This window comes from Astyanax mexicanus, chromosome 1, assembly GCF_023375975.1.
Source record: "Astyanax mexicanus isolate ESR-SI-001 chromosome 1, AstMex3_surface, whole genome shotgun sequence".
Taxonomy (NCBI): Eukaryota; Metazoa; Chordata; class Actinopteri; order Characiformes; family Acestrorhamphidae; genus Astyanax; species Astyanax mexicanus.
This window is the reverse complement of record NC_064408.1, coordinates 56,457,096-56,483,974: the sequence shown is the minus strand read 5'-3', so window position 1 is coordinate 56,483,974 and position 26,879 is coordinate 56,457,096. Positions and strand designations below refer to the sequence as shown.

General features: G+C 38.2%; 2 protein-coding genes across 6 annotated transcripts in view; both read right to left on the bottom strand.

Moving 5' to 3' along the window:
• The window catches only part of dnajc5ga (DnaJ (Hsp40) homolog, subfamily C, member 5 gamma a), a 53,464-nt gene extending 37,477 nt beyond the window's left edge, over positions 1-15,987 (bottom strand). For all 4 annotated transcript variants that reach the window (XM_015603756.3, XM_015603758.3, XM_015603761.3 and 1 more), the window contains exon 1: positions 15,840-15,987. The gene's annotated coding sequence lies outside the window, so the exon portion shown is untranslated. The remainder of the gene's footprint in view (positions 1-15,839) is intronic.
• A 4,187-nt stretch (positions 15,988-20,174) lies between these two features.
• Positions 20,175-26,879, bottom strand: part of cad (carbamoyl-phosphate synthetase 2, aspartate transcarbamylase, and dihydroorotase) — a 46,778-nt gene continuing 40,073 nt past the window's right edge. For both annotated transcript variants that reach the window (XM_022687109.2, XM_022687111.2), the window contains 7 exons: positions 26,767-26,841; positions 26,141-26,353; positions 23,581-23,706; positions 23,269-23,424; positions 23,075-23,176; positions 22,885-22,979; positions 20,175-20,670 (listed from right to left, as the gene is read on the bottom strand). In XM_022687109.2, coding sequence (XP_022542830.2) covers positions 20,571-20,670; positions 22,885-22,979; positions 23,075-23,176; positions 23,269-23,424; positions 23,581-23,706; positions 26,141-26,353; positions 26,767-26,841 — 867 coding nt within the window. In that variant the 3' untranslated portion in view covers positions 20,175-20,570. The remainder of the gene's footprint in view (positions 20,671-22,884; positions 22,980-23,074; positions 23,177-23,268; positions 23,425-23,580; positions 23,707-26,140; positions 26,354-26,766; positions 26,842-26,879) is intronic.

The following is a 26,879-nucleotide window of genomic DNA, read 5'->3' as shown; positions in this document are numbered from 1 at the left end:
GCTCTCAGCCTCTTGATAATTGGCAGATTCAATAAGTCTTTGAAATGATTTAGGAATATTTTGTCGTTTTTCTCATGTGTAGCTAGAGGACTCTACAGCGCCCCCTATTTTGTTTAGGCCATTAAATTAGCTGTAGCTGTCTCAAAATTTCTCCAATATTCTCGATTTTTGGCAACAACATAGAAACTATCATCCCGCACATATTACCCATTGGCTTGTACTAGCTCTGCCCAACAGGAAGTCGGCCATTTTGAAATTTGTGGAATTTTTACACATTTTTCACGAACTCATTCAAACTCCTCCTAGAGTCTTTGTCATATTACCTCTAAATTTGGTGTGGATAGGCTCCAGACATACATGGTGATAAATTGCGAAGGAATAGTCGATAGCTGAAACAATGACGTAATGGCGGACAATTAATTTAATGGAGACGCAACACTAGACCAAAGTGAAACCATGACACGGTCATAAAACAGATGATTGAAAAATCATGAAACTTGGTAAAAACACAAGAGACATCATAAGACACGTTTTTAGTATTGGAATGATTGACTCCGCCCAACAGGAAGTCGGCCATTTTGAAATATGTGCATTTTACACACATTTTTTGAATACTTTGTCGAACTCCTCCTAGGGAATTTGTTGAATACTCTTGATATTTGTCAGCAATAAACTACTACCATCCGTGATGATAAATTGCGAAGGAATAGTCGATATCTTAAACGAGGACGAAATGGCGGACAGTTGAACTGCTTGAGATGCCCCATTAAAACAGGAAGTGAATACATTCTGGTGTTAGTAGGTGTTTGAGGAGGTTAAAAAGGTTGAAAACTCTCGAAAATTTACAGGCCTGCTTGAATTAAGCAGTACTTTCATCTGAAATTAAAATTTCTTGTATACGTATTTCATTGGCTCTATAGCGCCACCTAGGTTTCAATGCATATTTGACATTACGGGAATGCTCAAAACCTCTTGAAAATTGACAGATTGCATAAGACCTAAAAACACTTTACAAATATTTTGACAATTTTTTCATGTATAGCTAGCAGACTCTACAGCGCCCCCTAATTCGTTTGTTTAATAAATTAGCTGTGGATGTGTCAAAATTTGTCTAATCTTCTCAAATTTTGGTATGATCGTAGATAGTATGACCCTGCACATATTTGCAATTGGCTTGTATTAGCTCCGCCCAACAGGAAGTCGGCCATATTGGAATTTGTAATATTTTTACAAATTTTTCACAAACTAATTTAAACTGCTCCTAAAGTCTTTGTCAGATTACCTCTTATTTCGCTGTAAATGAACAACAGACATATTTGATGATAATTGCCAAAGGATTAGTTGATCGGTAAAACGGTGACCCAATGGCGAGCAATTGAGTCACTAGAGACGCAACACTAAACCAAAGTGAAACCATGACATGGTCAGAAAACAGAATATTGAAAATTCATGAAACTTGGCAAAAACACAAAAGACATCATTACACACATTTTCAGCATTGGTAGGACTGACTCCGCCCAACAGGAAGTCGGCCATTTTGAAATATCTGCATTTTACACACATTTTTTGTGTACATTGTCAAACTACTCCTAGCAAATTTGATGAATTCTCTTAGTATTTGGTAAAAAAAAACATTGAACATATCTGATGATAAATTGTGAAGGAATAGTCGATATCTCAAACGAGGACGAAATGGCAGATGGTTGAATTTTTGAGATCCCACATCAAAACAGGAGGTGAAAACCTAGGTAATGCCAGGTGTTTTGAGGAGGTTATAACGGAGAAAAACTCACAAAATTTGACCAGCCTGCTTATCTAAGGCTGTTGTTTGATGTAGAATTAGAATTTCAAATACATGTATTTTAACAGCGCCATAGCGCCACCTGTATTTTAAATGGATATTTCACATGTTTAACAGGATAGAAAACTCTTGAAAATTGGCACACTCAATAAGACCTCAAAATTACTTTTACCGGTTTCTCGGTTTGGCCCGGTACGATTTGCGCTGTTGTGCGAGGGCCCTACGTCCCCCTGTGACAGGGGGACAACTCGTTATTATTAGGGCCCGAGCACCGAAGGCGCAGGCGAAGCCTGCACCGGAGGTGCAAAGCCCTATTGTTTTTGGAATGTTTATTAGGGCCCGAGCACCGAAGGCGCAGGCGAAGCCTGCACCGGAGGTGCAAAGCCCTATTGTTTTTGGTCCGTTTATTATTATTAGGGCCCGAGCACCGAAGGCGCAGGCGAAGCCTGCACCGGAGGTGCAAAGCCCTATTGTTTTTGGTCCGTTTATTATTATTATTATTATTATTTTTATTTTTAAACTTCGCGCCCATTTTTGAGGCCTTTCTGATACTCAAAAACTCTTGAATTTTGGCACAGACATCAAAGCCGGTGAAAAATTTGAAATTTCACAGTTCCTGGGCTTGGGCGTTGATCAGGAGCTCTATAGCGCCCCCAAACGTTGCTAGTGGCCGGGATAAAGTTTGTCCAATGTGCACCAACTTTGGTACGCTCATTGACCTCATTATACCGATCAAGAATCACTTAGATTTATTTGACTCCGCCTAACAGGAAGTCGGCCATTTTGGCAGGAAGTCGCAAAATAAAAAGTTTCCCGTGGTGTTTTGGGTGGGTTACGATGTTCGAAAACTCATAAAATTTCACAGGCATATTGGGCATAGGCTGTACTTTGATGTAAAATTGGAATTTTTCATATTCATAATTTATCAGCTCTCTAGCGCCACCTATTTTATATGACATTTATAGAAAGCTCTTAGCCTCTTCTAAATGAGCAGACCCAATAATGCCTTTAAATGATTTCGAGAAATGTAATCGTTTTTCTAATGTGGAGCTAAATGACTCTACAGCGCCCCCTATTTGGTTTAGGCTAATAAATTAGCGGTAGCTGTCTCAAATTTTCCCCAATGTTCAAGATTTTTGGTAGAAACATAGATATTACGATGCCACACATAATACCCATTGGCATGTATGAGCTCCGCCCAACAGGAAGTCGGCCATTTTGAAAAATGTTAAATTTTTATACATTTTTCACGAACTCATTCGAACTCCTCCTAGAGTCTTTGTCAGATTACAACTAAATTGTCTGTGGATAGTCTCCAGACATACGTGGTGCTAAATTGCGAAGGAATAGTCGATAGCTGAAACGATGACGTAATGGCGGGCAGTTGATTTAATACAGACACAACACTAAACCAAATAGAAACATTAGCATGGTCAGAATACAGCTGCTTGGAAATTCATGAAACTTGGCAAAAACATAAAAGACATCATTACACACGTTTTCAGTGTTGATATGATTGACTCCGCCCAACAGGAAGTCGGCCATTTTGAAAAACGTGCATTTTACACACATTTTTTGCATACTTTGTCGAACTCCTCCTAGGGAATTTGTTGAATACTCTTGATATTTGTCAGCAATAAACTACTACCATCCTTGATGATAAATTGCGAAGGAATAGTCGATATCTTAAACGAGGACGAAATGGCGGACAGTTGAATTGATTGAGATACCCCATTAAAATAGGAAGTAAATACATTCTGGTGTTAGTAGGTGTTTGAGGAGGTTAAACAGGTTGAACACTCACGAAACTTTACAGGCCTGCTTGATTTAAGCGGTCCTTTGATTAAAAATTTAAATTTCATATATACATATTTCATTGGCTCTATAGCGCCACCTAGGTTTCAATGCATATTTGACATTACGGAAATGCTCAAAAACTCTTGAAAATTGTCAGATTCCATAAGATCTAAAAACACTTTACAAATATTGTGATAATTTTTTTCATGTGTAGCTAGCGGACTCTATAGCGCCCCCTAATTCATTCGTTTAATAAATTAGCTGTGGATGTGTCACAATTTGTCTAATCTTCTCAAATTTTGGTAGGAGCGTAGATACTATGACTCTGCACATATTTGCAATTGGTTTGTATTAGCTCCGCCCAACAGGAAGTCGGCCATATTGGATTTTGTAATTTTTTTACCCTTTTTTTCACAAACTCATTTAAACTGCTCCTAAAGTCTTTGTCAGATTACCTCTAAATTAGCTGAGAATGAACATCAGACACAGTTGATGAAAATTGCCAAAGGAATAGTTGATCGCTAAAACGGTGACGTAATGGCGAGCAATTGATTGACTAGAGACGCAACACTAAACCAAAGTGAAACCATGACACAGTCAGAACACAGTTGATTAAAAATTCATGAAACTTGGCAAAAACACAAGAGACATCATTAGACACGTTTTCAGTATTGGTAGGACTGACTCCGCCCAACAGGAAGTCGGCCATTTTGAAATATCTGAATTTTACATACATTTTTTGCGTATGTTGTCAAACTACTCCTAGAAATTTTGTTGAATTCTCTTGGTATTTGGTAAAAATAAACATTGAACATATCTGATGATAAATTGTGAAGAAATAGTCGATATCTTAAACGAGAAGGGAATGACGGACGGTTGAATGTTTGAGATGCCACATCAAAACTGGAGGTTGACACATAGGTAATGCTAGGAGTTTTGAGGACGTTATAAGAGAGAAAAGCTCACAAACTTTGACCGGCCTGCTTATCTGAGGCTGTTGTTTGATCTAGAATTAGAATTTCAAATATTTGTTTTAACAGCTCTATAGCGCCACCTGTATTTTAAATGGGTATTTCACATTTTTGGCAGGATAGAAAACTCTTGAAAATTACCACACTTAATAAGACCTCAAAATTACTTTCACCGGTTTCTCGGTTTGGCCCGGTACGATTTGCGCTGTTGTGCGAGGGCCCTACGTCCCCCTGTGACAGGGGGACAACTCGTTATTATTATTATTATTATTCTGCCTCTTTGCGTCCATTTTTGAGGCATTTCCGATACTCGAAAACTCACGCATTTTGGCACAGGCCTCAAACTCGGCGAAAATTGTAAAGTTCCATAGAGGCTGGACTTTGGCGTGGTTCAGGAGCTCTATAGCGCCACCAAACATCGGCATTGGCCGAGATGAAGTTTGTCCAACGTGCACCAACTTTGGTACGCTCATTGACCTCCTCATAAACAACAAGAATCACTTGGTTTTATTTGACTCCGCCCAACAGGAAGTCGGCCATTTTGACAGGAAGTTGCGAAATAAAAAGTTTCCCGCTGAGTTTCGGAGGGGTTAAGATGTTTGAAATCTCCTAAAATTTTACAGAGCTATTTGGCTTAGGCCAAACTTTGACCTTAAGTTGGAATTTCGTAAATTCGTGTTTCATCAGCTCTCTAGCGCCACCTATTTTATATCACATTTATAAAAAGCTCTCAGCCTCTTGATAATTGGCAGATTCAATAAGTCTTTGAAATGATTTAGAAATATTTTGTCGTTTTTCTCATGTGTAGCTAGATGACTCTACAGCGCCCCCTATTTTATTTAGGCCATTAAATTAGCTGTAGCTGTCTCAAAATTTCTCCAATATTCTCGATTTTTGGCAACAACATAGAAAGTATCATCCCGCACATATTACCCATTGACTGGTATTAGCTCCGCCCAACAGGAAGTCGGCCATTTTGAAATTTGTGGAATTTTTACACATTTTTCACGAACTCATTCAAACTCCTCCTAGAGTCTTTGTCAGATTATCTCTAAATTGGGCGTGGGTAGGCTCCAGACATACATGGTGATAAATTGCGAAGGAATAGTCGATAGCTGAAACGATGATGTAATGGCAGGCAATTAATTTAATGGAGACGCAACACTAAACAAAAGTGAAACCATGACACGGTCATAACACAGATGATTGAAAATTCATGAAACTTGGCAAAAACACAAGAGACATCATAAGACACGTTTTTAGTATTCGTAAGACTGAATCCGCCCAACAGGAAGTCGGCCATTTTGAAATAAGTGCATTTTACACACATTTTTTGCATACTTTGTCGAACTCCTCCTAGGGAATTTGTTGAATACTCTTGATATTTTTCAGTAATAAACTACTAACACACCTGATGATAAATTGCGAAGGAATAGTCGATATCTTAAACGGCGACGAAATGGCGGACAGTTGAGTTGCTGGAGATACCTCATTAAAACAGGAAGTGAATACATTCTGGTGTTGGTAGGTGTTTGAGGAGGTTAAAAAGGTTGAAAACTCTCGAAACTTTACAGGCCTGCTTGATTTAAGTGGTACTTGGATCAAAAATTCAAATTTCATATATACGTATTTCATTGGCTCTATAGCGCCACCTAGGTTTCAATGCATATTTGACATTACGGGAATGCTCAAAAACTCTTGAAAATTGTCAGATTCTATAAGACCTTAAAACAATTTACAAATATTGTGATAATTTTTTCATGTGTAGCTAGCAGACTCTACAGCGCCCCCTAATTCGTTTGTTTAATAAATTAGCTGTGGATGTGTCAAAATTTGTCTAATCTTCTCAAATTTTGGTAGGATCGTAGATAGTATGACCCTGCACATATTTGCAATTGGCTTGTATTAGCTCCGCCCAACAGGAAGTCGGCCATATTGGAATTTGTAATATTTTTACAAATTTTTCACAAACTAATTTAAACTGCTCCTAAAGTCTTTGTCAGATTACCTCTTATTTCGCTGTAAATGAACAACAGACATATTTGATGATAATTGCCAAAGGATTAGTTGATCGTTAAAACGGTGACCCAATGGCGAGCAATTGAGTCACTAGAGACGCAACACTAAACCAAAGTGAAACCATGACATGGTCAGAAAACAGATTATTGAAAATTCATGAAACTTGGCAAAAACACAAAAGACATCATTACACACATTTTCAGCATTGGTAGGACTGACTCCGCCCAACAGGAAGTCGGCCATTTTGAAATATCTGCATTTTACACACATTTTTTGTGTACATTGTCAAACTACTCCTAGCAAATTTGATGAATTCTCTTGGTATTTGGTAAAAATAAACATTTAACATATCTGATGATAAATTGTAAAGGAATAGTCGATATCTCAAACCAGGACGAAATGGCAGATGGTTGAATTTTTGAGATGCCACCTCGAAACAGGAAGTTGACACCTAGGTAATGCTAGTCGTTTTGAGGAGGTTATAACAGAGAAAAGCTAAGAAAATTTGACCGTCCTGCTTATCTGAGGCTGTTGTTTGATCTAGAATTAAAATTCCGAACACATGTGTTTTCACAACTCTATAGCGCCACCTATATTTTAAATGAATATTTTACATGTTTGGCAGGATAGAAAACTCTTAAAAATTGTCACACTCAATAAGCCCTCTAAATTATTTTCACCGGTTTCTCGGTTTGGCCCGGTACGATTTGCACTGGTGTGCGAGGGCCCTACGTCCCCCTGTGACAGGGGGACAACTCGTTATTATTATTATTATTATTATTATTATTTTTAATAACAAACTTCGCGCCCATTTTTGAGGCCTTTCTGATACTCGAAAACTCATGCATTTTGGCACAGACATCAAAACCCGTGAAAAATTTGAAATTCCATGGTTCATGGGTTTGGGCGTGGTTCAGGAGCTCTATAGCGCCCCCAAACGTTGCCAGTGGCCGGGATGAAGTTTGTCCAATATGCACCAACTTTGGTACACTCATTGACCTCCTCATGCAGAACAATAATCACTCGGTTTTATCAGACTCCGCTCAACAGGAAGTCTGCCATTTTGACAGGAAGTCGCAAAATAAAAAGTTTCCCGTGCTGGTTTGGAGGGGTTATGATGTTCGAAAACTCATAAAACTTGACAGGCCTATCTGGCTTAGGCCGTACTTTGAGAATTAATTCGAATTTTGTAAATTCATCTTTAACCAGCTCTCTAGCGCCACCTTTTTTACATCACATTTATGGAAAACACTCAGCCTCTTGATAATTGGCAGATTCAATATGGCCTCAAAATTATTTAGAAACGTTTTTGTCATTTTTTTTGTGTGTAGCTAAATGACTCTACAGCGCCCCCTATTTATTTTAGCTAATTAATTAACTGTGGCCTTCTCAAAAATTCTCCAATATTCATGATATTTGGTAGAAACATAGACAACATGATCCCGCACATATTACCAATAGGGATGCATTTGCTCCGCCCAACAGGAAGTCGGCCATATTGGAATTTGTGACATTTTTACACATTTTTCACATACTCATTCGAACTCCTCCTAGAGTCTTTGTCAGATTACCTCAAAATTGGGCGTGGATAGGCTCCAGACATAAGTGGAGATAAATTGCGAAGGAATAGTCAATAGCTGAAACGGTGTCGTAATGGCGGGCAATTGATTAACTAGAGATGCAACACTAAACCAAAGTGAAACCATGACACGGTCAGAACACAGATGATTGGAAATTCCTGAAATTTGGCGAAAACACAAGAGACATCATTAGACACGTTTGCCGTATTGGTAGGACTGACTCCACCCAACAGGAAGTCGGCCATTTTGAAATATGTGCATTTTACACACATTTTTTGCATGCTTTGTCGAACTCCTCCTAGGGAATTTGTTGAATACTCTTGATATTTGTCAACAATAAACTACTAACACACCTGATGATAAATTGCGAAGGAATAGTCGATATCTTAAACGGGGACGAAATGGCAGACAGTTGAATTGCTTGAGATACCCCATTAAAACAGGAAGTGAATACATTCTTGTGTTGGTAGGTGTTTGAGGAGGTTAAAATGGATGAAAACTCACAAAACTTTACAGGCCTGCTTGTTTTACGTGGTCCTTTGGTCTGAAATTGAAATTTCATATATACGCATTTCATTGGCTCTATAGCGCCACCTAGGTTTCAATGCATATTTGACATTACGGGAATAATCAAAAACGCTTGAAAATTGTCAGATTGCATAGGACCTAAAAACACATTACAAATATTGTGATAATTTTTTCATGTGTAGCTAGCTGACTCTACAGCGCCCCCTAATGTGTTCAGTTAATAAATTAGCTCTGGATGTGTCAAAATTGGTCTAATGTTCTCCAATTTTGGTAGGAGTGTAGATACTGTGACCCTGCACATATTTGTAATTGGCTTGTATGAGCTCTACCCAACAGGAAGTCGGCCATATTGGAATTTGTAAGATTTTTACACTTTTTTCACAAACTCATTTAAACTGCTCCTAAAGTCTTTGTCAGATTACCTCTTATTTCACTGTAAATGAACAACCGACAAATTTGATGAAAACTGCCAAAGGATTAGTTGATCGCTAAAACAGTGACGTAATGGCGGGCAATTGATTGACTAGAGACGCAACACTAAACCAAAGTGAAACCATGACACGGTCAGAACACAGATGATTGAAAATTCATGAAACTTGGCAAAAACACAAGAGACATCATTACACACGTTTTCAGTATTGGTAGGACTGACTCCGCCCAACAGAAAGTCTGCCATTTTGAAATATCTGCATTTTACATACATTTTTTGCGTATGTTGTCAAACTACTCCTAGAAATTTTGTTGAATTCTCTTGGTATTTGGTAAAAATAAACACTGAACATATCTGATGACAAATTGTGAAGGAATAGTCGATATCTTAAACGAGGACGAAATGACGGACGGTTGAATTTTTGAGATGCCAGCTCAAAACAGGAAGTTGACACCTAGGTAATGCAAGGTGTTTTGAGGAGGTTATAACTGAGGAAAACTCACAAAATTTGACCGGCCTGCTTATCTGAGGCGGTTCTTTGATGTAGAATTAAAAATTCAAATACATGTGTTTTCACAGCTCTATAGCGCCACCTATATTTTAAATGAATATTTGACATTTTTGGCAGAATAGAAAACTCTTGAAAATTGGCACACTCAATGAGACCTCAAAATTACTTTCACCGGTTTCTCGGTTTGGCCCGGTACGATTTGCGCTGGTGTGCGAGGGCCCTACGTCCCCCTGTGACAGGGGGACAACTCGTTATTATTATTCTGCCTCTTTGCGTCCATTTTTGAGGCATTTCCGATACTCGAAAACTCACGCATTTTGGCACAGGCCTCAAACTCGGCGAAAATTGTAAAGTTCCATAGAGGCTGGACTTTGGCGTGGTTCAGGAGCTCTATAGCGCCACCAAACATCGGCATTGGCCGAGATGAAGTTTGTCCAACGTGCACCAACTTTGGTACGCTCATTGACCTCCTCATAAACAACAAGAATCACTTGGTTTTATTTGACTCCGCCCAACAGGAAGTCGGCCATTTTGACAGGAAGTTGCGAAATAAAAAGTTTCCTGCTGGGTTTCGGAGGGGTTAAGATGTTTGAAATCTCCTAAAATTTTACAGACCTATTTGGCTTAGGCCAAACTTTGACCTTAAGTTGGAATTTCGTAAATTCGTGTTTCATCAGCTCTCTAGCGCCACCTATTTTATATCACATTTATAAAAAGCTCTCAGCCTCTTGATAATTGGCAGATTCAATAAGTCTTTGAAATGATTTAGAAATATTTTGTCGTTTTTCTCATGTGTAGCTAGATGACTCTACAGCGCCCCCTATTTTATTTAGGCCATTAAATTAGCTGTAGCTGTCTCAAAATTTCTCCAATATTCTCGATTTTTGGCAACAACATAGAAAGTATCATCCCGTACATATTACCCATTGGCTGGTATTAGCTCCGCCCAACAGGAAGTCGGCCATTTTGAAATTTGTGGAATTTTTACACATTTTTCACGAACTCATTCAAACTCCTCCTAGAGTCTTTGTCAGATTATCTCTAAATTGGGCGTGGGTAGGCTCCAGACATACGTGGTGATAAATTGCGAAGGAATAGTCGATAGCTGAAACGATGATGTAATGGCAGGCAATTAATTTAATGGAGACGCAACACTAAACAAAAGTGAAACCATGACACGGTCATAACACAGATGATTGAAAATTCATGAAACTTGGCAAAAACACAAGAGACATCATAAGACACGTTTTTAGTATTGGTAATACTGAATCCGCCCAACAGGAAGTCGGCCATTTTGAAATAAGTGCATTTTACACACATTTTTTGCATACTTTGTCGAACTCCTCCTAGGGAATTTATTGAATACTCTTGATATTTTTCAGTAATAAACTACTAACAAACCTGATGATAAATTGCGAAGGAATAGTCGATATCTTAAACGGCGACGAAATGGCGGACAGTTGAGTTGCTGGAGATACCTCATTAAAACAGGAAGTGAATACATTCTGGTGTTGGTAGGTGTTTGAGGAGGTTAAAAAGGTTGAAAACTCTCGAAACTTTACAGGCCTGCTTGATTTAAGTGGTACTTGGATCAAAAATTCAAATTTCATATATACGTATTTCATTGGCTCTATAGCGCCACCTAGGTTTCAATGCATATTTGACATTACGGGAATGCTCAAAAACTCTTGAAAATTGTCAGATTCTATAAGACCTTAAAACACTTTACAAATATTGTGATAATTTTTTCATGTGTAGCTAGCTGACTCTAGAGCGCCCCCTAATTTGTACGGTTAATAAATTAGCTGTGGATGTGTCAAAATTTGTCTAATCTTCTCAAATTTTGGTAGGAGTGTAGATAGTATCACACTGCACATATTTGCAATTGGCTTGTATTAGCTCCGCCCAACAGGAAGTCGGCCATATTGGAATTTGTAATATTTTTACACATTTTTCACAAACTCATTTAAACTGCTCCTAAAGTCTTTCTCAGATTACCTCTTATTTCGCTGTAAATGAACAACAGACATATTTGATGATAACTGCCAAAGGATTAGTTGATCGGTAAAACGGTGACCCAATGGCGAGCAATTGATTCACTAGAGATGCAACACTAAACCAATGTGAAACCATGACACGGTCAGAAAACAGATTATTGAAAATTCATGAAACTTGGCAAAAACACAAAAGACATCATTACACACATTTTCAGCATTGGTAGGACTGACTCCGCCCAACAGGAAGTCGGCCATTTTGAAATATCTGCATTTTACATACATTTTTTTGCGTATATTGTCAAACTACTCCTAGCAAATTTTGTTGAATTCTCTTGATATTTGGTAAAAATAAACATTGAACATATCTGATGATAAATTGTGAAGGAATAGTCGATATCTCAAACAAGGACGAAATGGCAGATGGTTGAATTTTTGAGATCCCACATCAAAACAGGAGGTGAAAACCTAGGTAATGCCAGGTGTTTTGAGGAGGTTCTAACGGAGAAAAACTCACAAAATTTGACCAGCCTGCTTATCTAAGGCTGTTGTTTGATGTAGAATTAGAATTTCAAATACATGTATTTTAACAGCGCCATAGCGCCACCTGTATTTTAAATGGATATTTCACATGTTTAACAGGATAGAAAACTCTTGAAAATTGGCACACTCAATAAGACCTCAAAATTACTTTTACCGGTTTCTCGGTTTGGCCCGGTACGATTTGCGCTGTTGTGCGAGGGCCCTACGTCCCCCTGTGACAGGGGGACAACTCGTTTTGCATGTGTTCCTGTATAGCTTTAATGTCTTCAATAATACATTACTTAAAATAACAACATACTGAATGAAAAGAGGTGTGTCCAAATGTTTGATTGGTGCTGTATGTGTGCATGTGTTTCAGCTCCACTCCACCATTAAAAAAATATGAGCATACATCATTTAAAGGGAAAAGCTGTACAAAACAGACATGTGTAATGCTTAAACATTTTAAGTAAATTAAAGTCTTTACACATTTTAACAAAATATTACAAAAGATTACTATTGACTATTCAGTTAGGCCCAGAAATATTTGGACAGTAACAAATTATTATTTTTTTATTTTCGCTGTTTACCAAAACATTTTTTTATGCAGTTATATAATCAATGTGGGATTAAATGCAGACTCTCAGCTCTAACTTAAAAAGATATTCACGTTCTAATTAGAGGGTAAGGGAATCACAGCTCTTTAAACCTATACTGTCCTCTTTCAAGGGGCCAAAGGTAATTGGACAATTATCTCGAATGCATTTTCATGGACTGCATGGGCTATTCCCTTATTAATCCATCATTAATTAAGCAGGTAAAACACCTGGAGCTGCATTTGGAAACTGTTGTTGTGACCCCACTACATGCAGTCAAAGAAGTTGTCAAATAAGAAAAACAGATCATTAGGTTGAAAAAAAGAAGAAATTCATCAGCGAGAGTGAAAATGATAAGAGTGGCCAAATCAACAGTTTGTTACATTCTGGTAAAAAAAAAAGAAAAAAGAGCGCAGTAGAGAGCATAGGAACTGAAAGTCTTGGATGTCCACAGAACAACAGTGGTAGATGATTACAGAATGTTTTTATGGTGAAGAAAAACCCTTCACAGCATCCATCCAAGTAAAGATTACTCTCCAGAAAGGAGGTGTATTAGTGTCTCGGTCGACCATAAAGAGAAGACTGCATGAAAGCAAATTTAAAAAAAAAAATCAGCACAAAGTTAAATAATTAACAAAAAGATCAATTTAGACTTTACCAAAAAACATCTAAAGAAGCCAGCTCAGCTCTGAAGCAGCACTCTTTGGACAGATGAAACTAAGATCATCCTGTATTAGAAGGATGGGAAGGAGAAGGCTTGGAACAGCTCAACACAAAGCTCTCCACATCTTCTGTAAAACATGGTGGTGGGTTGCATGGCTTCTAATGGGTCACTAGTGATTATTGAAGATGTTACATAAGACAGAAGCAGAAAGATGAATTCTAAATTGTGCAGGGATATATTTTCTGCTCAAATTCAACCAAATGCAGCAAGTTTGATTTGGATTTTGCTGTACCAATAGACAATGACGCAAATCATACTGCAAAAGCAATCCAAGATTTTTTTAAAGGTAAGGAGTGTAATATTGTGCAATAGCAGAGTCAATCACCAGATCTCAGTGTGATCAAGCTGCATTACACCCGCTCAAGAGAAAATTAAAGGCAAAAGACCCACAAACCAGCAAAAAATTAAGACAGCAGCAGTAACAGCATAAAACGCAGGAACTGGTGTATATAAACAAAATCAGGCATGACATGCCTTATGTAGAAAGTATTTTGAAAGGAAAGGAATTTGAAAAACAATTTAATTTCATTTATTGTCATTTAGATAAACATGTTCAATGGCATAAGCTCTAGATAGACAAATTATTAACAGTATTGAAGGATTAGATTAATTAGAGTCATTGAGTTACTTAGAACAAAGAAAGTTGGGACCAAAAATGTTAACAGGTTGTTATGGCTTCACTTTCTCCAACAGACAGTAGAAGCAAAATTTTCTTCCCCTCCAATTATTAGGGTCATACCATCAGAAAGAGAAGTAAGTACAAGACACACATAATGTTCTAAGATTCCAGATTACTCCGAAAATTTTGCTGAGACACTGAAAAAAATTAATAAATAAAACTAACCATTTACAACAAGTGTAGACATGGCAGGGCTGCTGAAGATAAGAGTGTTGGGCTTGGCCTTGTTTTTTATTTTTATATTCCCTTTGCTTTACATGTTATAAATATTGGGACAAGGAAGTCTTCTGGACCCTGTTTGAAATCTGCAGTTACACTAAAACATGTTCTGAAAGTTACAAGGAAAAAAAGGATAAGCATCAACCCTAAGAGGTAATATAATTTGCTTAAAGTGATAGTCTATAAGTTATTTTTTTGTGAATGTGCAGTTGCACTTTCAAAACGAGCATGGTCGTCTAGATTCTTTTCAGATGAATCTGGTAATTTTAGTGCCCTCTCTTTAGTTTTATGCCCTCTCTTAACCTTACCTGCTCTCTTCAGTTCTAATTCTGCATTTCCTAGGTTTAACAATCTATAGATGAGAAGACTGTTTGTTTTAGATTTCTCCATGGCCGCTTGTATATGAGTGGCATTAGCAGTATCATGGTTGCTCAGGTAACGTTAACTAGATAAAGGTCCCGGGGCCTTAGAATAAATGTGTGTTTTTCTGGAATGGTAACAGAAGCACACAGACGCCATTTATACAATATTGTGTCCCCTCCGCACTCAGGAACACTACTGCTGTCGTTTTAAAAGAAAAAAAGATCTAACAATTAATCACCACTTTAAGCTTTAAGAGGCCCAAACCCTTTTCAACCACGACCTCCACAAAAGAAACTGAGGTGAACACGCAATCACGATTTTCTAAAGGGCTGCTCATGTGGAAAAAGCAGTAAACACCGGGCACGGTCTTATTTCTGGTTCTAGAGTATCCATTCCTCAGGACCTAGAAGAATAAAGAGTCTTAACGAACACCTTCTTCTCAACTCCCGGATAATTTAGAAACCACTAACGAGTGCGTGTATTGAAGGCTACGGACCACACTGACTGGAAGCCCCCCTCCCCAGTTTCTCGTCGCATTATTATTAACCGTCTTCATATTTAGATACACAACTGTCTGGACGGCGACCCATCGCCTTGTCCTTGTAACACCATAATCCCCTTCTAATCCTCTCATCGAGTAAAGATTACTTAGTTACCATTTCAGCTCGTGTCAAATAAAATTAACCTTTACCAAACACGTTATTCTGCGTGCGGTGTGAGGGGCAGTTAAAACAGGAACCAGGCTGTTTAAAACACACTAAACTGCCGGTTTAATACATCCGCGCGTGTTAGCCTGACCGATTACTGGAGTCTGTACAGCAGTAATGTGTTAGCTTTACGACGGGACGAAAAAAACATGACTGCTGCTTTAAACTCAACAGCCCTGAGACAACAGACAAATAAAAGACACCAGTCGACTACAGATTTATCCAACCCACAGCTAAACTATCGCTTCTGAAGTCTTCAGCGCAGGGATGTATATCGCTACAGCACGGCCACACTGCGTTATAGCCTAGCGGCTAGCTTAGCCGGCTGTGCGGTGGCCTAGCCGAACTCCGCTCTAAAACAGTTAGACTGTTGTTGTATGTCGAGTCTCTGAACTCACCGTAAAACAGCGGGTAATAATGCTTTAGTTTGCCGCGGAATCATAGATAACTCCAAATTATTCCTCACGACTTCTCTCTGCACTTCCTCATTTCCGAAACTGCAGGTTCTCATTGGACGTTGCACATCGACGTCAGAGTCGACTCCGCGCTCGTTCGGTCACTCTGTAGCACTGTTAAGTAGCGAGCAATGGGAGCTTGACTCGAATCAGAAGTTCACCCAAAAGGAATCGACTCCTAAACGACACATATCCTATGTTGGTGTCGATTCTAGGTCGCTGAACTCACATTTTTTAAAAATGGGTTTGAAATCTATATCTATCTATCTATAATAATATTCTGTGATTGATTAATCACACCCATTCTTAATACTTTTAACAGTGGATATTTAAATGTGAATACAATAATGAATGTAAGATAAAATTGGTAATGTGGAATTATAATTATATATCTCTTAACTCTTAAATGAAAGTTAGTTAATAAAAAACATATTTCAGCATAAAAATTATTTATGTCTGACATACTCATACCAGCACAACACACACTAACACACCATTATGTCAGTGCGACTGCAGAGCTGAGAATAACTCACCACCCAAATAATAGATGCTCTGTGGTGGTCCTGTGGGATCCTGACCATTGAAGAAAAACACAAACACGCACAACCTTGAAATTGTTTTTTCAAAAAAATCCTTTTTTGTCTACTTTCTTACAGTTTTCCAGATTACTCCCACAAACCAAAATTTATTTTATTGTGACTTTATGATAGACCAACACAAAGTAGCAAGAAATTGTGATTTTTAATAAATATACATCTGTAAAGTGTAGCATGCATTTTTATAAGTCACAGCCTCCAATAGGTTTTCTTACTGGATTGCCGTTTTTAACTCCATCCATCTTCCTATCAATTCTGACCTTGGACCTTCCCTGTCCAAGCTACAGAAACCATCCCCACAGCATGAAAGTTCAATTTTGGTCTCATCCGAGCTAAATAGGACTTTTTATGGCTTGCTTCATATCATATCATATATAATATATATATGTGACGGATCTCTGCAGCTCCTCCAGAGGAACCACCTCTTGCCTCTCTAATTAGTGCTCTCCTTGCCTGGCCCGTCAAGCAAGTAGTCTTGGTAGTTTCGCAGTTGTACCATTCTCCTTCAATTTTTGGATGATGGATTGAACAGTGAGATGTTCATAACTTAGGCTATTTGTTTTATGACCAAACATTGCTTTACACTTTTGCCCAGCTAAGGCGGGCCATACACCTAACGGTTTTCTAGAGATTTCTCTGTCGCAGACAAAAATCACGAGAGTCTGGCTAGAGTCGAGTCATCTGGATCGTTCAGTGTAAGGTGGTTACGATTGAAAGATTTAGTCAGTTGGGTTAGCGTCCTGGCACTGCGATAAAATCAACCGTGTTTATTATTACCGCAAGTCTTAAGACTTGACTTACGCAAATTGTGACGTGAACAATGTCAACAACCAATAGGAGAGCTACAGGAAGATGCTAGAATATATTTCACGTGACTGTTTAAAAACGTATAAACTATTTAAAAACGGACACATTTTGCAGTTGATAGGTCTTTTTGATTTTTAATATGTACAGTATTTTAAACGAAGGTAGCACTTTAAAGTCATTATATTTATAGTTATTTTATTTTGCACTACTTTGACTTATTGTGCAGTGTTATTTTTAATACAAACAAGTTTAATAAATAGATATTTTGCTAGAGTGATCTTTATTGCATTAATTCTATAAAAAAGGCAAATGTATAACAGTGAAGCTGTGATTCTTTGCTATACAAGAGTGTAGCAAAAAAAGGGGGGGAAAAAAAGCTTATAGGACAAGTTTAACACAAAATATATTCTATTAAAAAATATCAAGAACAGTGTGGCAAAAAAATAAACTGCTAATGAGGACAAATGTTTTGAGTCTCTGATAAATCACAGTATTAACTGTAATTTAATTATTCGTAATTTAATATGTAATATGAATTGTATGTAAACTCCACCAGAAGCTTGATGGGAAATAATCTCAGAAAGAATCTAGTTGTCTTTAGATGCGAGGTGGTGTCAGACTTCAGTCTGTTTAAATTCTTTTTAAAAGTTGTATAGTGTGGGGGGTGCCGAGTGGTCCAGCGGTCTAAGGCGCTGCCACTATGAGCAGGAGGTCGCAGGTTCAAACCCCAGCTCATGCAGCTTTGCCACCAAGCTGCCAGCATCAGAGGGAGCAAAATTGCCCCTGCACCCTCTGGATAGGTAGGTGGCACAGGGCATCTGTAAGCTGATGTTCCGGAGCCGAGCCGCTGTGCTTTCCTCCAAGCGCGCTGGCTGCTCGGCAATGCTGCATCAGCGGTGGCTGGCTTCACATGTATCGGAGGAAGCATGTGCTAGTCTTCACCCTCCTGGTGTGTTGTGGAATTACTAGTGATTAGGGGAGTCCTAATGAGTGGGTTGGGTACGGTGGCTGAGAAAGCCCAGCGCAGTGCAAATTGAAAAGCGCTGTAAAAGCACAAAACACATCCATCAAAATTTCAACACAGGCGCAGCAAATAGAAAAACGCGCTGCAAAAAGAAAAACACGCTGCAAAAAGAAAAACGAGCTGCAAATAGAACCACAACACAACGGAATTTTCCCGGGGGACCTTAAAAAAATGCTGTACCAGCTGTATACAAAGGACAATAAGTGGCAAACAAGCTTCTGAAAAGTAAGTTATGTTTATTACCTGTGATTACCACGGTTGTGTGCATATTATTAAAAGTTCTGCTTCACAAAACGCCTTGTTTGCCACTTATTGTCCTTTGTACACATAGTGAAGTCCGAGACGTTACTGAAGACGCAGCTTAGCTGGTACAGCATCTTTTAAGGTCCCCCGGGAAAATTCCGTTGTGTTGTGACTCACTTCCGTTGTGTTGTGGTTCTATTTGCAGCGCGTTTTTCTAGTTGCTGCGCCTGTGTTGTAATTTTGATGGATGTGTTTTGTGCTTTTGCAGCGCTTTTCAATTTGCACTGCGTTGGGCTTTCTCGGCCACCGTAGTTGGGTAATTGACCGTGTAAATTGGGGAGAAAAATGGGGAAAAATTAGAAATAAAATTATATATATATAAAAAAAAATTGTATAGTGTATGGACAGCTTTATCTGTATGGTGCATTTCTTGGTTTTCATGATGCTGTTTAAATCACGAATGTTTCCTTTGAGGCTATTACACAACAGCTGTATAGATACACACAGAGATTAAATTACACACAGGTGTAATATTTAGGTCACTTCTAAAATTAACTGGACACTGGATTTCAACTGGATTTGAACATAAAACCTTGAATTTAAATGCATGCTACACTTTTCAGATCCAATGTTAAGCTGAGACTTATGGAAACACCCATGTCCCTGTACCAGTGAATGTGCAACTGTTGTGTAAGTGCTGCAATGAAGAGAGCAGTAAATCTATTCCAGCACTGCTTTACAACAAAGGTTTTGTAAATGGAAATTAAACAGATAGAAAAGAAAAATTACAAGTTTGTTTATTTATTTAGTTGACCAGTCAATTAGGACATCCACTAAATCACCGCAGTTGGAAGCTGCAGACTAGTTGAAAGGAGGGGGGGTGGGAGAGAGACACACAAAACAGCAGCATTTTCCTGTAAAATGAAAAATATCTAAACTTACTATTGATATATGAACATCTTACACTATGGAGCTGCGAGTATGCTGAAAGACAGTAAGTTATATTTGTTGACTGCACACTAGACAGTTTGTCACTTTAACAACAAACTACCGTAAAAATGGCAACTTCTTGATTTTCTTTTTGCTTTAAGATTCGCTATGACTTGTCAACTAATTTTCTTAACTCCTCATCAATTGTGCAACTCCTACCATTAGTAGGTATGCCGGCATGCACACTCAAACAGCAAGAGAGAACAGAGCATGCTACAATAGTTATTTATCTATCAACAAACACACTGCTACAATGTACGTTTTAAAATGACTTTCACGTGCTTTATGCAAATACACATTCTTTACAGTGGTCTCCAAATGTCCTAAACTGAGACTGCTGCTTTAAACTCAAGCCCGTTAAATTTAATTTGTGTAACATGAATGGTGTAAAAAGAAACTTTTTTTTTAAAGAGATGGATACACCTTGATTACATGAGTGTATCCAATTCATTCATCAATTCCATCATGACTGCCATAGCTACTGAAGGGAATGTGTTCTGTACATCTAGTAGTTAATTACACTTAATTTAAACATACAATAATACACCAGTGTGCTTTATATCCAGATGTTAAGGACAGGAAAAAAAAATAGGAATAACTTAAGAAAACCTCAGCAACTGAAAATTATACATTTTTATTGTCTAAAAATATAAATCGAAAGCAGACAAACAAATATTACCAGCACTTTTAAACAATTACAGTGGTCATATAGCAACACTAAATATTGAAATCGGCATTAATAAAGCAACAAGAACTACAAAAGTGTTTTTGCTGCAAGTGGAGCCACACCGAAAAGGGGGTGGTGGTGGTGGTGGGGGGGTGGGGGGGGTTGGAAATGGGGCTGACAGCAGCAAAGCAGTTACACCATGATGAGCACAAATATGACATTGTGCACTGAAAAGACCATGAAACTTTAAAACAATGACAAAGTTACACCAAGATTGTATCTAAGCAGCACTCATGAATACCCCTTTACCAAGACGATCCTTTGGCATATCTGGTCCCTTCTTGATTTTACCGGCCAAGTACAGTGGCAAGCAGTGCCATCCTGATGTACATGCCGTTCTCAGCTTGTCGGAAGTATGCAGCACGAGGATCCGTATCCACTTCCACACTGCATAAAAGGACGTGTGTTAATGGTAGGATAAAGATAAACAAAAAACACAGTAACAATAATTATTGAAATGGCTACATATGTAATTTTATGGTGACCAAAATACTCAATGAGCACTTTATTAGGAACACTATGCAAATACTGGAAAGTACCTCCCTATCTAAAATTATCATCAATTCCACAGTTCTTTAATTCCTTGATGCTGGCAGCCTTAACTAGGTCAGGTCATCCAGAAGGACAGTTTTTAATGGATATATTGCTCTAGGATGTGGCTTGGCATTGTCCATCTAAAAAGTTTTATCTTGCACTTGTAGACTGAGTGACAAACATTTGCAGCTGTTTTGGAATATCAGTTTTTAATGGTGCCTGAGGGGTTGAAGGTGGTGAAACTGATCCCATCCTTGCTTGTAAACAACTAAGCTTTCATGGATGCTACTTTTATACCCAATCATGACCCTCTCATTTCTAATTAACACATTCACTTGTGGAATGTTCCAAACAGGTGATTTTAAGAACAAAAGACTGGGAAAGTGCACCATCAAATTAAAAATAAGTATTGTCTTTGTAGTGTATTCACTGAATATAGGTGGAAAAGGATTTGCAAACCATTGTATTCTGTTTTTATGCATGTTTTAAACAATGTCCCAACTTCATTTAAATTTTTATGTCAAATTTCATAAACTTTACTGTCCATACTTTCACAATAATTGACGTGTGCTCAAGCAGAGAAAAAAAAATTGACTTGTACATCAGTCATTTGGCAAAACAGCAAAAAAAAGACCTTCTGGATTTCCTTTTTGCTTTAAGATTTGCTATGACTTGTCAACTAATTTTCTTAACTACTCATCAATTGTGCAACTCCTACCATTAGTACGTGTGCCGGCATGCACACTCAAACAGCAAGAGAGAACAATAGTTAATTATCTATCAACAAACACACTGCTACAATGTAAGTTTTAAAATGACTTTCACGTGCTTTATACAAATACACATTCTTTACAGTGGTCTCCAAATGTCCTAAACTGAGACTGCTGCTTTAAACTCAAGCCCGTTAAATTTAATAAAATTTACTGGCCATACTTTCACAATAATTTCACAAAAATTGATTTGTACATCAGTCATTTGGCAAAACAGCAAAAAAAGGTCGAAAATATTTATGCCCTTGTTAAATTATATAAAAAAATTAGCACATCATACATCTTCTGGGGCTTATTCATTTACAACTTGGATCTAGAGCTGGGCGATATAGCCCAAAAAAAAAAATCTCCTAAAAGTCGCTAAATGATGTCATCGCCTAATTTGCATAATACATGTTTTTGAAGCTGTAAAGGATTAACATTGTGAGAGAAAAAAGGGAGTAAAAAACACTAAATATGTTAGAAATGATACACAAAAACTCCAACAAATGAACAACTTCTGTTGCTTTTTAAATATGCAGTCACGTCTCAAAATAACTTTATTTTTATGTAAATTACATAAATCAGTTTTGCCGTGTTGTTAAATGTTATTATAGCAGTTTATTTATTTATTTATTTTGTTTTAGCTTTCTTAAGTTTTCTTTATTTTCAAACCTATTATAGACACATTGTTGAATAGCTTTTTACAAAGAGGGAGACACTGTGGAGGAGGTGAGTGACAAGCTGTGTGGTGAATGAGGTGAGTGACTGACAGACTGTGTGAGTTAAATTCAGTTCAGTTTTTTTTTTCGTGTCACACTGAAGACACTTTTATATTTATATTTCTGCTCTGTAAATACGGGGCGGGGTCAGTCAGCACGCACAGTGTCTTTGTGGAGCGGGGTGTGTGTGTGCTAAGTGTGAGACTGCACTGTGAGTACTGTGGGGAGGGGCTCACGGCAGCAGCCGCTGCAGCGCGGAGGTCCGTGACTGAAGAGCGTGTGTTTATCTCAGAGTCGCCAAAAGTCTCCAATAACACCACAAAAACTCGCTAGATTTGTTGCTAGTCTCGTTTTTACAAAAAAAGTCGCTAGAGGGTCTGAAAAGTCGCTAAAAATAGCATCAAAGTTGGCAGCACTGCTCTGCCGTCATGTTGTGTGTGTGTGTGTTGGGGGGGGGAGAGGAGCGGGGCTGCGAGCAGGACAGAGGGGCGGGGCTAAGCTCAGGGGAGCGTCGGTGGCGAAAATTCAAACTCATCGTCCTTAACTGTAAATTCGAATTAAAATCGATTAATCGCCCAGCTCTACTTGGATCATACCTTATTTCATTAACTCTTGGAAGAGGGTGCATGACCACCATTTTCCTCTTGGCTCCGGTCATTATGTGAGGGGTCAAGACAAACTGACCAAAACACTATGTAAAAAAAAATAAAAGTGATTAAACAAATAGACATCAAAACTATTACCATGATGGAAATCAAATTAAGAATGCAGTCGTAGAGCCCTTACTGCTTTGTAATCTTCCTTGGAGACAAATCGTTCCTTCTGAATCCTCGTCATGTAAAGGACATCAGTGTCAGGGAGGGCCTCTTCAATGCTGTTAAACTCTTCCTATTGTTGGATCAAGCATGAAAAACAAACTGTATTTATAGAAATAATTCCAACTGAAAGAAAACAATTGGGAGAACGCACAACATGCACACCTGTTTTATTCCTTTAGAAGCAACGAAGTCAACTATCTCAACAGGCATGCTTAGGTTTTTCGGAGCTACATAGCGCAGCGTGATCCGGTACTGAGTGAGGAGCCTAGCCAGGGAATGTACGGTCCTGCCATGCTTTAAATCACCCACCATGGTGATCTGCACACAAGACAGACAACAAAATGTATTTCTTTAAAACAGACACATTGAAAGGAGCCTTACTTAAATAATTAATGTTAGAAAATAAAAAAATAAATAAATCATGCTACAGCAGACTAGCTAAGAAATTAGATATTTATAAAGCTGTGTTCTTACAGTCATTCCATTCACAGTACCCAGCTCCTCTCGAATGGTGAAGATGTCTAGAAGGGCCTGTGTAGGATGCTCCCCAACCCCATCCCCAGCATTGATCATTGGCCTACGACAGTGCTTTGCTGCTTTCTGCAGTAGGGAAAAGGGTATTGAGAAATTTACCTCCAATCCAAAAGGCAGAAATTATTAACATTGAAATGTAACCTCTGATTAACAAAGGCAATGGCAACACCAAAAAAAAAAAAAAAAAAAATGATATGCAGGGGAGCAGTCAGTCACATTTTCCACACAGTGGGGCATGATGTTGAATATCTTTCCCTAATACATACAGTGGCATGAACAAGTATGTGCCCCTTACAGATATTTTTTTTGTTTTTCCGTTTTTTTCATACTATATATATATATATATATATATATATATATATATATATATATATATATATATATATATATATATATATATATATATAAATAAAGCAGCAAAGCAGCCCTAAACACACTTTCACAATATCACACACACACACACACATATATATACACATATATATACACATACATATATGTAGCGCCCCTAAACTCTAGACTATGCTATACGAGTTAGTTGGGTACGTGCTCTATAATATAATTAATGAGCTGTTAGACCATGTTTATATAATATGGAGTTAATTACTTCTAAATTTTATCACCCTGAACTCTATGTGTAAAACCTAACCTCTGCCAGAAATATATGTAACTTGTGTGACTTGTATATACAACTTAAACTGTTCAATATGTGACTCTGTAATAGATTTAACAAAATAAAAAACCCAGCTTTTATTAGAAATAAAAAGTAAACAACAGGAATGACTAACTGTAGCTGGTATATTTGTTTTAAATCTAGCCAACCCAGGATATACTGGAGTTCTCTCAATCTAGCGATTCAAATGAGATGTTTTAATTCACAGAACCAATATATAATGTGATTATAACAAGACAATTTGCATATAAACACAAATAGATATTTACACTACCCCTGCAGTTTCAGATATAACCCAGACTTATAAGTATCAGACTTGTTAATTATCAAACAGACTTATAGATTTTCAAACAGACTTATTGTGGGCCCACATTCAATAAACCTTTTAGACAGCTAATTTAGGTTTAGAGTTATTAATTAGAACAATTAGAGAAAACACAAATATATGCGGGGTAACTTACCCCTTTTTCTTTAGTGTGTGTGTGTCCGTGTGTGCATTGCAGGCCTGAATTGCTGCTTGTTGTGAACGTTGTAGCCTCGAACTTAATGGCCGCTTCACAATCTTTCACGCCAGAAGAGAAAACCTTGGCCTGCTCGGGGTCCGTGAGGTGGAGTGGAGAGCTGCAACCTTGCTTCTGAGAGGGAAATTCAGCGTTGCCAGAGGAAGTCTGAGCCACGCGGCAGCTCAGACCGCTATCTGGTGATGAAGGTGAAAACTGTGCACTCGTACCTGGTACCCAGTCTCGCCGGTTCAGTCCACTGGGGAAGCGAACTATAGCTGACCTGGGTGCTGTTAGCCGATGGGGCTAAAGCTAGCGAAGTCTCGTGCGAACCTCAGCAGCAGAACTTTCTTCAGGTCTGAACTCTTACGAGGGAGAATTTCTCTCGTTTCTCACTCTTTGGCTCCTCAGTCCACTTTTAGGTTCTCAGGTTGACAACCTCAGCGTATGACTTGCAGAGAAACTAACAAATGTAACGTGTTTTACATTATTTTCCTTCATTTTGCTGCTCCGTTTCTCTCACTCCCCTTCTCTCTCGCTCTCTCCCTCTACACCCACACTCTCTCTTCTCACACACACACACTCACTCTTCTCCCCGCTCCCTACAGAGAAAACACCAATCAACAGGAAAGGCAGAGTCTCACTATGAGTGACAACTCTTTTAGCCAATGAAAACCCTTTTCAACTTACAAGTCTCATACTCAGTATTTTAACACACTTTTTTAAGCACATTTTTAACCTATGAACTTATAAATTTTAACCTTTTAACAGCATTAAACCGTTTTTAAATATTTTTACACACTTTATCAATAAGCACTTTATGAAATAAAATAAAATCCAAAATATACCAGGGGCTACATATACATGCGCACACACACACACACACACACACGCGATAATGTGAAAGTGTGTTTAGGGCTGCTTTGCTGCTTCGGGGCCATGAATTCTGCTGTTGTTTACCAGACAATAGTGAATGAGGATGTCTGGCTATCTGTTTGTGACCTCAAGATTAGGCGTACTTGGGTTCTGCAGCAGGACAATCCACATCCACATCTGAATCTGAAACAAATCCACATCTGAATGGCTTAAAAAAATTAAGGTTTTGGAATGGGCTAGTCAAAGTCTGATTGAGATGCTGTGGCATGATCTTAAACAGGATGTTCATGCTTTGATCCAATTATGTCACTGTAAATGGAAAATACTGTGGGATTTAATGAAAGGATATTTGCTCTTTAAAAAGAACATTTTAAGTATTACAATAGAGGTCAACAATTACACAGAAAGACTAATTGAAAAAAGGCAAAAAAAAAAAAAAAAAAGTTCCCACCTCTACAGCTCCAGGTTCTGGATGGCGCAGTACAATCACATCAGCATAGCAGCTCATAGTCTGTACAGAGTCACCCAAAGACTCGCCTTTCTGGGTGGAGGACGTGCACTCACTGAAGTGCACTACTGAACCACCCAGGCGCTGCATAGCTGCTGCAAAAGAGCTACTGGTGCGGGTGCTCACCTCATAAAACATGGAGGCCATGACCTTTCCCTAAAAGTAAATAAAATTAGAAAAAAAGATGGTGCCAAAGCGGTCATTGGTACAATGACTGCGTTTCACTAAAGTAACCTCAGTGGAATACAAATAACTGCACTGTAACACGTACACATGTAAGTTAACTCATTTGATATTTGGCAGGCATTATTTCTAAAAGCATTGAATAAACTGGTAAATACTCAATAAATTGGTGTGCGTGTGTATTAATTGAATATGAACAGTTTACAGAGAGCCAAGAAGCTAACATTGGAAAGCAGAAGTAAAACAAAACATTTAGTGTAGCTAAAATAAGTTACCAATGTCGACATGTGGCACTATGTGTCTATCCCATGTGGCACAGGGAACGCATACTAAGTGACCAATCACTTTGTTCCAGACAGTGTTGAATCATAGATACAGCTCCTTACCTTCAATATGTCCAGACTCCTCTCTTTCTGCACCATTAGGCGAAGTGTATGAGCCACATTAAATAGATGAGACATCTGAAAAGCAGAAATATCATGGTCACTAACTATTAAGA